General features: G+C 46.1%; 1 protein-coding gene across 1 annotated transcript in view; it reads right to left on the bottom strand.

Moving 5' to 3' along the window:
- Nucleotides 1-11,618: 11,618 nt before the first annotated feature.
- LOC116957476 (uncharacterized) overlaps nucleotides 11,619-14,118 on the bottom strand; it is a 36,197-nt gene continuing 33,697 nt past the window's right edge. Inside the window, exon 6 of the mRNA XM_032979652.2 lies at nucleotides 11,619-13,158. Within this exon, the coding sequence (XP_032835543.2) occupies nucleotides 12,308-13,158 (851 nt within the window). The 3' untranslated portion in view covers nucleotides 11,619-12,307. The remainder of the gene's footprint in view (nucleotides 13,159-14,118) is intronic.

Genomic DNA, 14,118 nt, shown 5'->3' with positions numbered 1-14,118 from the left:
CTCGGCGAAAAATACGTTGTTCTCCGTTTTCCCTCGATTATGCTTCTCCAATGACCTTGGGACATTCAACGGCTCTGTGATTGGCCGTCTGCCCGGTGTCCTTGATTCTCATTCACCTGGAACAAAGAAAGATGCTGGTTTCCTTCTGTCGCTCAAGTTACACGATGGGTTTATAAGACCCTCAAAATACCTCACGATCTAAGTGAGTAAATGCTATTACGTAGCACAAACACGGTGCCTGCATATGCCTTTTATACATATGTATAGTTACAATGAAGTGATGTGACGTGAATCAAACCGTGCAACTACATATACATTCTGATTCATCAGTGACCTTCGCCTTGTGGGCAGCAGAGGGCGTTGCAGGAAAATTGATTTCACTACCGAACTTCAATGCGCCGACTTCGTCTCTGCATCCTCATGCAACAGTGCATTGACAAGGTTATCGGGCATTTACTAAACTCATGGTGTAATGCACTGTCGTGAGAGGGTAACAACATGATCAATCTCTGAATCAACAAAAAAAACCTCTCCCCCGTTAATTTGTAACCGGCAATATCTTTGTCCACAAGCCTATGAGCCACGCGAAATAATGTTTCAGGAATATTTTTGGTTGCATGTTCACCCCAAGTACTGTGTGTGGTTAACTCATACTTAATTTCTTGCAAAATGTATCTAATTGTTGTTATAACATCTTATCAGCTCCTGTTTTAAAACCTACTCTTATTTTTCATTTTTCAGTTTCAGTTTATTTATTTTGGTATAGTCCTGTGAGACATTCGGCTCTTGAATCGGGTGCAACCACAACAAACAAAAAAACTAAAACACGAACAAGAAAAACATCTTAAAGTGACTATGTGACTGTGCAAACAGAAAATCCATGAAAAAAACAGCAAAATATTCCTGAAAAAAGCAACGTACACCAACGCTGTGTGCAAAAAATCTCAGTGGGATGCAAGTCAAACAACAACAACCACAAGAAAACTTAGATTAAGGCCATCAGTCTAACTCTGTACTACAACAAAACAAACATGTCCAAACCAAAACACTTTTCGAAATCACAAAAAACTAAAGCCATAATTGCAACGTAACAGTGATCACTGGGACTGTGACCGAATTTTTCCAATAAACTACGTAATAACATGTGGCACCAAATCCTAGAGCCATAGCTGGCTGCATGAGTTACTCCACAACAACAGCAACATCAGTCGGAGTATAACAATTTTCAATGCACCTTTAAGATCAGCATGCTAAATCAAAATACAGATAATACTTTGCAGCGTCATCTGGAGCGAAACATTTTATTTTATTTTACACCAATGAATAGCAGTGGCAGCTAGGGGTGTACAACTCCTCTAGAGCAGTTTTGAGAGAAGATATCATTGGTAGCGATTCAAGTTGCAGTTTATTGGCAATAGCATTCCAGACCCTGTGGGCATCATTAGCAAAGGCCCTTCCTCCAGTTTTTGTACGGCAATAGGGAATGTGGAGCTGGTAAATGAGCAAAGACCTGAGGTCAAATTTGTTCTTTGAAACTGAAGAGATATAGCAGGTAGACTGCGGTTTTTTTTTAAGTACATCGTGAATAAATAAGATCTGGTGCACAAGCCGTCGAACATTAAGAGATGTTAAGTTTGACCCAATGTAGAGATCACATTGGTGAGTCCTATATGGGCAGTTCAATGTAAATCTTAAGGCCGAGTGATAGATGGAATCAATACACGATGTCACAGTAGTCAAGTAGATGCAGTATGGTAGCTTTTATCAATTCCAAACGGAACATTGGGGGGAAGCAGTGCTTGTGTCGATACAGAAAACCATAGTGAAAAAAATTGTATCCCATGATATAGCGGCTCACCCCAAGCTATAACAGTTTTGATACGTGCATTGTCTTCGAACTGTTCGCCTTTTGTAGATCTCTGTTCTGACACTGGTCGTTAAGACGAGGCCATGAAGAAGGCTGCCTCTGGTATAGGCCAATCAGTTTCAAAGACAACGCATATATTATCAGAGCATGTTTTGTTTGCATGTTCACCGCATTTACGTGTGGTTAATACAGGCTTGATTCCTTGCAAACGGTATCCATTTGGTGTTTGAACATCTTAATACCTCCTGTTTTATTGCCAAAAAGTGTAAAACCTATTCTCATTTTTTTATACTAGAAATCTTTCTGTTTCTGTGTGTAGTTTTCGTGGTTGTGTTGCATACAGCCCTCCCGATACATTCGTGGGTTGTGCTGCGTGTAGTTCAAAATGCTGCAGAGAAATCGTCAAGCGACCAATATCTTTCACATACTGTATTCAGTTCCCGGAGAAGTTCCCGGTGCGTGGAGGCAAAACGTCGTGTGCTATGCCCAGAAACGCGGCACAACTTGAAAGCAAAGAAGAGATCCATTACATTACACCCAACATCTTTCACGATGGAGCTTGAGGTTCGTACTTGTTGTGTTGTATTCTACACTGAACCGTTTTCCTAGAGTGCACTGAACTGTAATGCCATGCGCATGCATCTGTTTAACAACATTACTCGGCTTGAGGAATAATTCAATGGAAATAGGAGTAAACATTTGCCTGCTCAAACAAATTCTGAAGAAGAACATTTGTCCACAAGGCCTGTAGAGTGTAGAAGGGAAACAATAAAATAATACAAATATAAAACAATAAAACACAAGCAATCATCATCAGGTGTGGTTTTCACACCTGATGATGATTGCTTGTGTTGCAGTCGAAACGTCGTGAGAATTGTATTGTTTTATATTTGTATTATTTTATTGTTTCCCTTCTACGTGACTTTACCGAAAGCACCAAGAATATGAATCCCTGCAGTCACGAAAGCTTTAAATCAAAATTTTAAGCCTGTAGAGTGGTGTACTAACTGATGTGTTTCCGTGGTGAGTCATACCCTAGTTTATTTCTAGGGTATGACTAACGCGCCACTTTATAAACGTAAAAAACCCATTCTAGAATGGAAAAAATATGGCTATGATAATGGCGTATTATACTGCAAAATCAATTGACCATTTGTTATTTAATTCACTCTTGCTCTATGTGTATCACTACTGGTGAGTCTCCCCGCCCTCTCTCTCTCTCTCGATGGCTGCCTGTATGGTGGTAGTGGTTTGTGTGTGTAATGGGTGTGTGGTGTTAGTGGTAAGCGTGGCGATTGTGGGTCACGGTGGTGAGATGTTAACTACCTCGCCTGGTATACAGGAGGTCGTGGGTTCGATCCCGATTCTTATGGCTGCTGTATATTTGGAATTTGCATGTGGATTCTTCCCCGGTTCCTCTGGGTTTCCCCTTCACATTTAGAATCAACGTGCGTTTAGAGTACAGTATCTGGCTGATATAAACTTCCATGTGCTAAGCCACTTCGATGATCTATAATTTGTGGCCAGGTCACTTCTGAAAAATTGCTCAGTGGGGCCTTATCTAGTAAAAAAAAATAGTTTAGTTGTATTTAAGTTTAGAAAGTGAGAGGTGTGTAATGCCCTGGCAGGGCAGCCACCTGGGAAAGAAAGCCCATCCACCAAGCACGCCCCAACAACCCCCAGCAGACCACACACATACACGCTGCTCAATTGCCCCGACATCAGACCTCTCCGCCGTTGGTTTTCTTCCCAGGCACCAGAGCGGGCAACCTCAGCCAAAACGACGACAAAGGGAGAGAAACATTGGCCCGACACCTGATGTGCAGAGGGTACGCTCAGCCCATGTAATTTCCCGCTGACTTTTTGAAGAACACACGACGTAAAATGTACCAAAATAATACGCGTCGTCGCTTCGTTTTCGACTCAGTTCGGTTGAGCCGAGTCGAAAACATCGTCCTTTGTGGGGTGCGGATTGGATTCGCGCTATGAGCCTGACGACCCGGACTTCGATTCGCGCTCACGGCCAACACCAGTGACGATTATTGTTTTCGACTCGGCTCTTGGGGAGTTGGGGGGGTTTAGAAGTACTGAACAACTCAGATTTCGCGCATGCGCCGCCATTTTCTCAGTCCCATCATGTTCTCTCGCGTGCGTACCTAAAGGTGCTCGTAATTGGCGTGGAACATCATTGCAAAATTTCGTCGCAACTCATCCACTCATCGGTAAGATCATACAAATTAAAGGTGAAGATAAAATCTTTTTAAGGTGCTGTTAAAGATTCTTTGCTTTTTTTCACTTAAAAAATGGTTATCAGTTTGATGCACTGCTTAAAAATGTCACGACGACTTTTCTATTTTAAACAAAGGAACACTTTCAAAGTGTACAGCAGGGCTGCACAAGGGTTTTCAATTAAGCGTTTGATAAGTGTGATTACTGTTTCAAGGTTTTTTTTTTTAACCGAGAATTGGTTATCGATATGTGTACATCATGTGTTGTACAGTATAGTACAGGTGGTGTACACGCACCGCACGTATTTTGTTTGCTAGTTACTGTATTCTCATGGGGGGAAAATTCCCCTTTATGATAGACGTCATTTGGCTATGAGTCGTAACTTTCCGGTCCCTAACCCCGATGTGTACTGGGGACCGCCTGCACCCCTAGCACGGCGCCACCTCCGTGCGTGTTGGTATGGACCAAGGGACTATTATCTACTCCGCGTCATCATGCCATAGTAGCATATCACCGTAGCATGCCACGGTAGCATTGTCGTCATGCCACGGTAGCATTGTCGTCATGCCACGGTAGCATTGTCGTCATGCCACGGTAGCATGCCGTTATGCCACGGTAGCATGCCGTCATGCCAAGGTAGCATGTCGTCATGCCACGGTAGCATTGTCGTCATGCCACGGTAGCATTGTCGTCATGCCACAGTAGCATGCCGTCATGCCACGGTAGCATGCCATCATGCCAAGGTAGCATGCCGTCATGCCAAGGTAGCATGCCGTCATGCCACGGTAGCATTGTCGTCATGCCACAGTAGCATGCCGTCATGCCACGGTAGCATTGCCGTCATGCCAAGGTAGCATGCCGTCATGCCACAGTAGCATGCCGTCATGCCACGGTAGCATTGCCGTCATGCCAAGGTAGCATGCCGTCATGCCACGGTAGCATTGTCGTCATGCCACGGTAGCATGTCGTCATGCCACGGTAGCATGTCATGCCACGGTAGCATTGCCGTCATGCCACGGTAGCATTGTCATGCCACGGTAGCATTGTCGTCATGCCACGGTAGCATGTCATCATGCCACGGTAGCATTGCCGTCATGCCACGGTAGCATTGCCGTCATGCCACGGTAGCATTGTCGTCATGCCACGGTAGCATTGTCGTCATGCCACGGTAGCATTGTTGTCATGCCATGGTAGCATTGTCGTCATGCCACGGTAGCATTGTCGTCATGCCACGGTAGCATGCCGTCATGCCACGGTAGCATGCCGTCATGCCAAGGTAGCATGTCGTCATGCCACGGTAGCATTGTCGTCATGCCACGGTAGCATTGTCGTCATGCCACAGTAGCATGCCGTCATGCCACGGTAGCATGCCGTCATGCCAAGGTAGCATGCCGTCATGCCAAGGTAGCATGCCGTCATGCCACAGTAGCATTGTCGTCATGCCACGGTAGCATGTCGTCATGCCACGGTAGCATGTCGTCATGCCACGGTAGCATTGTCATGCCACGGTAGCATTGTCGTCATGCCACGGTAGCATGTCGTCATGCCACGGTAGCATGTCGTCATGCCACGGTAGCATTGTCGTCATGTCACGGTAGCATGTCGTCATGCCACGGTAGCATGCCGTCATGCCACGGTAGCATTGTCGTCATGCCACGGTAGGATTGTCGTCATGCCACGGTAGCATTGTCGTCATGCCACGGTAGCATGCCGTCATGCCACGGTAGCATGTCGTCATGCCACGGCAGCATTGTCGTCATGCCACGGTAGCATTGTCGTCATGCCACAGTAGCTTTGTCGTCATGCCAAGGTAGCATGTCGTCATGCCACGGTAGCATTGTCGTCATGCCACGGTAGCATTGTCGTCATGCCACAGTAGCATGCCGTCATGCCACGGTAGCATTGTCGTCATGCCACGGTAGCATTGTCATCATGCCACGGTAGCATGTCGTCATGCTACGGTAGCATTGTCGTCATGCCACGATAGCATTGTCGTCATGCCACAGTAGCATGCCGTCATGCCACGGTAGCATTGTCGTCATGCCACGGTAGCATTGTCGTCATGCCACGGTAGCATTGTCATCATGCCACGGTAGCATGTCGTCATGCCACGGTAGCATTGTCGTCATGCCACGGTAGCATTGTCGTCATCCCACGGTAGCATTGTCGTCATGCCACGGTAGCATGCCGTCATGCCACGGTAGCATGCCGTCATGCCAAGGTAGCAAGTCGTCATGCCACGGTAGCATTGTCGTCATGCCACGGTAGCATTGTCGTCATGCCACAGTAGCATGCCGTCATGCCACGGTAGCATGCCGTCATGCCAAGGTAGCATGCCGTCATGCCAAGGTAGCATGCCGTCATGCCACAGTAGCATTGTCGTCATGCCACGGTAGCATGTCGTCATGCCACGGTAGCATGTCGTCATGCCACGGTAGCATTGTCATGCCACGGTAGCATTGTCGTCATGCCACGGTAGCATGTCGTCATGCCACGGTAGCATGTCGTCATGCCACGGTAGCATTGTCGTCATGCCACGGTAGCATTGCCGTCATGCCACGGTAGCATGTCGTCATGCCACGGTAGCATTGCCGTCATGCCACGGTAGCATTGTCGTCATGCCACGGTAGCATTGTCATCATGCCACGGTAGCATTGTGGTCATGCCACGGTAGCATGCCGTCATGCCACGGTAGCATGTCGTCATGCCACGGTAGCTTTGTCGTCATTCCACGGTAGCATTGTCGTCATGCCACAGTAGCATGCCGTCATGCCACGGTAGCATGCCGTCATGCCAAGGTAGCATGCCGTCATGCCAAGGTAGCATGCCGTCATGCCACAGTAGCATTGTCGTCATGCCACGGTAGCATTGTCATGCCACGGTAGCATTGTCATGCCACGGTAGCATTGTCATGCCACGGTAGCATTGTCATGCCACGGTAGCATTGTTGTCATGCCACGGTAGCATGTCGTCATGCCACGGTAGCATGTCGTCATGCCACGGTAGCATTGGCGTCATGCCACGGTAGCATTGTCGTCATGCCACGGTAGCATTGTCGTCATGCCACGGTAGCATTGCCGTCATGCCACGGTAGCATGTCGTCATGCCACGGTAGCATTGCCGTCATGCCACGGTAGCATTGTCGTCATGCCACGGTAGCATTGTCGTCATGCCACGGTAGCATTGTCGTCATGCCACGGTAGCATGCCATCATGCCACGGTAGCATGTCGTCATGCCACGGTAGCTTTGTCGTCATGCCACGGTAGCATGTCGTCATGCCACGGTAGCATGTCGTCATGCCACGGCAGCATTGTCGTCATGCCACGGTAGCATTGTCGTCATACCACAGTAGCTTTGTTGTCATGCCACGGTAGCATTGTCGTCATGCCACGGTAGCATTGTCGTCATGCCACGGTAGCATTGCCGTCATGCCACGGTAGCATGTCGTCATGCCACGGTAGCATTGCCGTCATGCCACGGTAGCATTGTCGTCATGCCACGGTAGCATTGTCGTCATGCCACGGTAGCATTGTCGTCATGCCACGGTAGCATGCCATCATGCCACGGTAGCATGTCGTCATGCCACGGTAGCTTTGTCGTCATGCCACGGTAGCATGTCGTCATGCCACGGTAGCATGTCGTCATGCCACGGCAGCATTGTCGTCATGCCACGGTAGCATTGTCGTCATACCACAGTAGCTTTGTTGTCATGCCAAGGTAGCATGTCGTCATGCCACGGTAGCTTTGTCGTCATGCCACGGTAGCATGTTGTCATGCCACAGTAGCATGTCGTCATGCCACGGTAGCATTGTCGTCATGCCACGGTAGCATTGTCATCATGCCACGGTAGCATTGTCATCATGCCACGGTAGCATTGTCGTCATGCCACGGTAGCATTGTCGTCATGCCACGGTAGCATTGTCATCATGCCACGGTAGCATTGTCATCATGCCGCGGTAGCATTGTCCTCATGCCACGGTAGCATGTCGTCATGCTACGGTAGCATTGTCGTCATGCCACAGTAGCATGCCGTCATGCCACGGTAGCATTGTCGTCATGCCACGGTAGCATTGTCGTCATGCCACGGTAGCATTGTCGTCATGCCACGGTAGCGTTGTCGTCATGCCACGGTAGCATTGTCGTCATGCCACGGTAGCATTGTCGTCAAACATGATGCCTTGAATAAAGGTGTCAGTTTTTGTGCCAGTTAAAAGGGTAAAACCTATTCCTATATCTTGTTTCTGGCAAAGGAGGTCTCATAATGTAAATGCTCACCCCGAGCCCTCAATACTCTGATAGTGCGCTGCTTTTGAGTTGTACGCCTTTTGGCGTCTTCTGGTTCAACACCAATGGAGACTAGGCTCTAAGAAAAGCTGTCTCGGGTGTGGACCAATCAAATTCAAGGACAGTGCATATTATTATCAAAGTTGTCTTTTTTGTTTGCATTTTGACTGCTTGTCTTGTGGTTATTGCAAACATGATGCCTTGAATAAAGGTGTCAGTTTTTGTGCCAGTTAAAAGGGTAAAACCTATTCCTATATCTTGTTTCTGGCAAAGGAGGTCTCATAATGTAAATGCTCACCCCGAGCCCTCAATACTCTGATAGTGTGCTGTTTTTGATTTGTACGCCTTTTAGGCGTCTTTTGGTTTAACACCAATGGAGACTAGGCTCTAAGAAAAGCTGTCTCGGGTGTAGACCAATCAAATTCAAGGACAGTGCATATTATTATCAGAGTTGTCTTTTTTGTTTGCATTTTGACTGCTTGTGTTGTGGTTATTGCAAACATGATGCCTTGAATAAAGGTGTCAGTTTTTGTGCCAGTTAAAAGGGTAAAACCTATTCCTAGATACAATCAGTGTTGTGAAAAAAACCCTCCACCAACTTAAATTGTCACGTGGTGCACAAGCATTGAACGGCGCCAATGGTTATGCTATCTGCTCACCGGCGAAGTTCACGAAAAATCCTCACAATCTAAGTTAGGTCTGACATTTTATTTGCGACTATTTTAAGCATACATGTTAAACATCTGATTATTTGCCTTTGCGTTGGTAATAATAGCAAAAACTTCAAATCATACCGCGTCGCAGAGTATCCATTCACTCTCGGAGAGAGAAAACGATTCAAGAATGAGGAACTACAGAGAAGCAGGGAGGCTGCTACGTGGCGAGCAGTTGCCAACAATTATCCAACCTCTGTCGTCCTCTCTCATAAGATGTTCAAACACCACGGTACGCTTCTGGGAGCACATAATTACAGAGATTTGCTTGAAATGAACCCAATGCTGCTGACAATATTCACTCTCAGACGTCCATGTAGTTGATGTGTTGTGGAAAAAAATACTTTCACATTGGGGACAAATAATTGGAAGAAGGCGTATTGGCTGCCCATGTTTTTGTTGTTCACTAGAGTAGTGAATGATGTGCTGATTCCTTCTGGTATGGGCTTAGCTTTTTGTTACGTCAGTAGCCTTCAAAACTATTGGCCATTCATTGTCAAGAGCCAAGTGTCGTTTTCAATGTTGTTGACCATTCTAACGTATTGGTTTTGGCGACCAATAAGAATTAGATCGCGTGAGTAAGCTGTGTGTCGTATACCTCCCTCCACCCGACATGACCAATGAAGAATGTTGTCACGTGAATAAACATGCTAATTTATGACTGCTTCAGCAGCACCACTCGTGTGTTGTTGGAGAGTGATCCACACACATTTAACAATTATGTTGTCCGACATTTAGCGAACATAATTTATGATAATCTAACAACATGCATATTTATGGCAATCTGTTAAACTCCAGGTATCACCCCCTACCACTTCCTGCTGCCTTGTGGCTGCACATTGATGACATCTTCACACCACATATTTAAGGCTCAAGACTGGAGGACAGAAATCATATCTCTAAAAGTGTAAAAAAATGCAATATGTTATAATAGCGTAAGGACAGAAAGATTGTTGCCATACAATGCTGCATAGAGTTCCGTTAAGTCACATTTGTAGATGCTGCTACTCCTGGGCGATGCTGTTCACATCCAGTAAGGAGCATTTGCATTGCTATTCTGACCATACTCAGCTGTACTTATCGTTTAAACCAGGCAACACCTCAGCCATAAAGTACACTGATGGTTTATCTTCCTGACGTGAAAATGTATAAGATGACATTTCTCAACGTTAAGTTGGGATCAAACTGACGTGATGTTGTTGGGAGCCTGGAACCAAACAGATTGCTCTAAGTTGACTATGAACCCAACATGATTTCTTCTGGTATAGCTTTCCTTATGATTTCAGGACTGAAGTGGGAAATGAGAAGGTCATGTTTTTACCCAGATCTGTCATTCGAGCCACACATTCGGAACGTGATTAAAGCACAGTATATCTATTTCCCCGGAAAAAAGTATGACCAAACGACAAACTTTGTTGTGATTTCTCTATGAATAAAGATGTGGCTACTTAGATACGATTAACCAACTGATTCAGGGCCTATTTGGGGTTACATGCCCAAGCCTCGGCCTATCCTATTCACACATTTCATTATAAATGCAAAGAGTCTATAAGAAAACAGACAAAAGTTAGACCTCTAACATTCTCTTTGGTTCTATTGGGTAAAGTCACGTAGGTGAAAATAAAATAACAAAAAATCACGACGTTTCGGCCACAACACAAGCGGCCTTCATCAGGTGAAGGGACGAGACTGTCTGGAGGACAGCGCTGGAGTGGAAGAAGCCACGCTTAGATCACGACCTTTAAGCTGTGTGAGAAGAAAAAGACCAAGCGCGTTGACAAAGGAATTAGCATATAATTTAGCATTGAAATGGCTCATTGAAATAGCTAAGTTAAAGTACACCTGGCCCTCAAAAGGAATGGTTACTCTGACCGTACCATCCGCCAAGCTGTCTCTCCCTCCATACAGAAACAACCACTTTATACTCCGGTCAAAACCATCACACTTCCATATATAGCAGGCGTTACTAAAAAGATTTCCAAAATTCTAAACAAACACAAGATCCAGGTCCGGTTCAATCCAGTACACAAAATTCGTGATCTGATCCCATCCGTGAAGGATGTCATTCCTGATTTACAGTACCCCGGGGTTTACAAATTAAGTTGTACCTGCGGTGATTGCTACATCGGTGAGACAAAGCGACATGTCTCTGACCGAATTCGCGAGCACAAATCAGATTTGAAACACGGCAAAACGAATTCTTCTGCCGTGGCTGATCACTGTTACAACGCTGTGGGGGATCACGATATAATTTTCTCTGATACCAAGGTTCTTTGCAAACCCACGGGCTTTTATCAGAGATTTGTTCATGAAGCAATTCAGATCTACAAACACAATTTCAACCGAGAGGATGGTTTCAAATTAAGCAACCATTGGAAAGATGTTCTAAATCGAACTAAACATTAAACTAATTTCAATGGTACAGTATATTTTTCAAGTAGTGGTACCCTAAACTTTCGCAGCTCTTATAAATTCCCCCTTTTCACACCATCAATAGGTAAACTCCCCCTCCCCCCTTCCCCCCCCCCCCCCCCGCGCCAAACTGCAAGTCCACCGGCACGTACACCACCTCTTTCCTAAAATCCGCCAATCAAATGCTAATTTTTATGCTAATTTCTTTGTCAGAACACCTTGTTTGCTCGCACACAGGTCCGATGTCTGAGCGTGGTTGTGTTTCGCTAAATTCTCCTGTTTGATGAGTACTAGGTGCCTCGGTGAATGTATATGCTCTAACTTTAACACAGCCATTTCTGTGACCAGTTACAAGCTAATCACTCAGCTATTTCAATGCTAAATTCGATGCTAATTCCTTTGTCAAGGGGTACCTCTGCGGATGTGTATCCTTTAACTTAGCTATTTCAATGAGCCATTTTAATGCTAAATTATATGCTAATTCCTTTGTCAAGGCGCTTGGTCTTTTTCTTCTCACACAGCTTAAAGGTCGTGATCTAAGCGTGGCTTCTTCCACTCCAGCGCTGTCCTCCAGACAGTCTCGTCCCTTCACCTGATGAAGGCCGCTTGTGTTGTGGCCGAAACGTCGTGATTTTTTGTTATTTTATTTTCACCTACGTGACTTTACCCAATAGAACCAAAGAGTATGGATCCTAGCAGTCACGAAAACTTTAAATCTAGAACCTCTAACATTCTTACTTATAAGTCCACAGCAGACCCTGCATTCTATTGTAACTATGACTGGTAGTTAACCGCCAGTCGCTAAGTAAGCCAAAGCCTAGAAAAACGAGAGGGCTTCTCTGCTGGTGAATTATCGAGTGAATGTGTCGCGAGTAATGCGGCACTTTTCTTTCTCTTTCTGCCCTTGTTGCGCTTTGCCTTGAGAATAACTGTGCCACCAGCGGCGACGTTGTCACCATTCACGAGCGGTTGCACCTTTAATCTACCCAGAGGCTGGAGAGCAGACGACGTTGGTGCAATCGTTGCTCTCAAACCAGTGCCTGCAAAGGCAGTGGCCTTCAACGCGTTCTTGCCGGCATGGTAAAACGATTGCCCATCTGCCACCGCCACTGCTGCTGCTGTTGTGAAGAATGGGGTCTGTTGCCCTGGCACCATCGTCGTCGTCATCGCTGCTGTTGTGATCGACACCACCGTTTGCAAACCAAATCCCAGCGATGCCGCCGCCATTTTATTGTGTGGGCGTGCTGGTGGCCTCCTTGGTTTTCCGCGGGATAGCAGTCGCGCCATAAACGAGAGCCCATACTGGCACTTGGCGACCTGTTGACGGCCAGCTGGCAAGTGCAATTGGGAGATCAAGACAGACGTTTGGTTGTTGGGGTTGGAGGTGGTCGCTGGGAGGCTGTTTAAGGTTGAAGGGGGCAGGGGATAGCTGGGGCTCATTTTACCATTTCCCCGAATTGCTCTCTTCGGGGGGGTCACAGCTGGCAATGTTCCTGCGGCCCGGGGATGTGTGCCCAGATGTCTGAGCAAATCAGCAAAATGTTGACGCCTTCTAGCCAGATATGTCTGAGGGTTTCCAATGGGGCGAGAGCCCGGGGCTGAGCCAGTGACCGCTCTCGGTGCATTTGTAGACGTGTCCGTAGGTCTGCTTTCTGTATGAACGAGAAGGGAGAGAAGAGGTGGTTTAACACGTAGGAGGCTTTCGCGGCCAATATTATCCATAATAGAGGTTTTTGGGTTAGATTGCGTAAACATAAATGTGTCGTTAAACCCGCCAACACCTGACAAAGCCAATTTGTAGGGTTTCTCACGTAAACAAAACATGGCAATTCGTTACTAACCTAAAAAAACACTCTTATGGAGGGAAGATACATTCACACAGTAGAAGCAGCCCTCCACTTTCTCCCCTAAAAGGCAGGCATGTATTCTCATATTCACACACACTCGTAAGTGCACGAAGTTGTTTAACTAATTTAACAATAAATTCGCATGGTACAAATTTGTGAATGAAGCAAAGTAAAGCAAAATAAATTGCCCTTTTGATTATAAATATGTAACAACGACCGACACGCATTCTTGCTTTATGAAGAGCCTTCATTGTAGACATGAACACTTTTCTTTAGGCCTGAACTTCGTCTTCTCTCCAACCATCCCTTCCCCTTGAGTTATCTCCTTTTTATATTTCCTCCAGCCCCCTTTCTCGAAGGTTGTCTCGCCCAATTTCCCTCAACCAATCCTCGTCCTTCTTCTCTAACGGTTGACAACCATTACTCCGGCAGTCAATCATCGGTTCCCCGCCTTTAACGTTGGAATTTCTCCTCCAATCAATTTAATGATCTGACCATAACCAATCCTTTTTTAGGCCTCCCTACACCAATCAGAAGCCTTTAACACAAACGGGCAGTCAGGACTTTAAAAACAAACAGCCGGTTGAGGCATTCACAAACCAAGTTAAACTCTAAACTCAACTATATATTTTTATTTTACCAGATACGGCCCACGTAGGTCTTTTTCAGATGTGACCTGGCCACAAATTATAGCTTAACGAAGTGGCTTATGTGGAAATTTACATCAGCCAAATACGCTAAACGCATTGTTTCTAAATGTGGAGG

Source organism: Petromyzon marinus, chromosome 75, assembly GCF_048934315.1.
Source record: "Petromyzon marinus isolate PM22_M1 ecotype Great Lakes invasive population chromosome 75, UKy_Petmar_22M1.pri1.0, whole genome shotgun sequence".
Lineage (NCBI taxonomy): Eukaryota > Metazoa > Chordata > Hyperoartia > Petromyzontiformes > Petromyzontidae > Petromyzon > Petromyzon marinus.
Note: the sequence above shows the minus strand (reverse complement) of the source record. Positions and strands in the feature narration are given on the sequence as shown.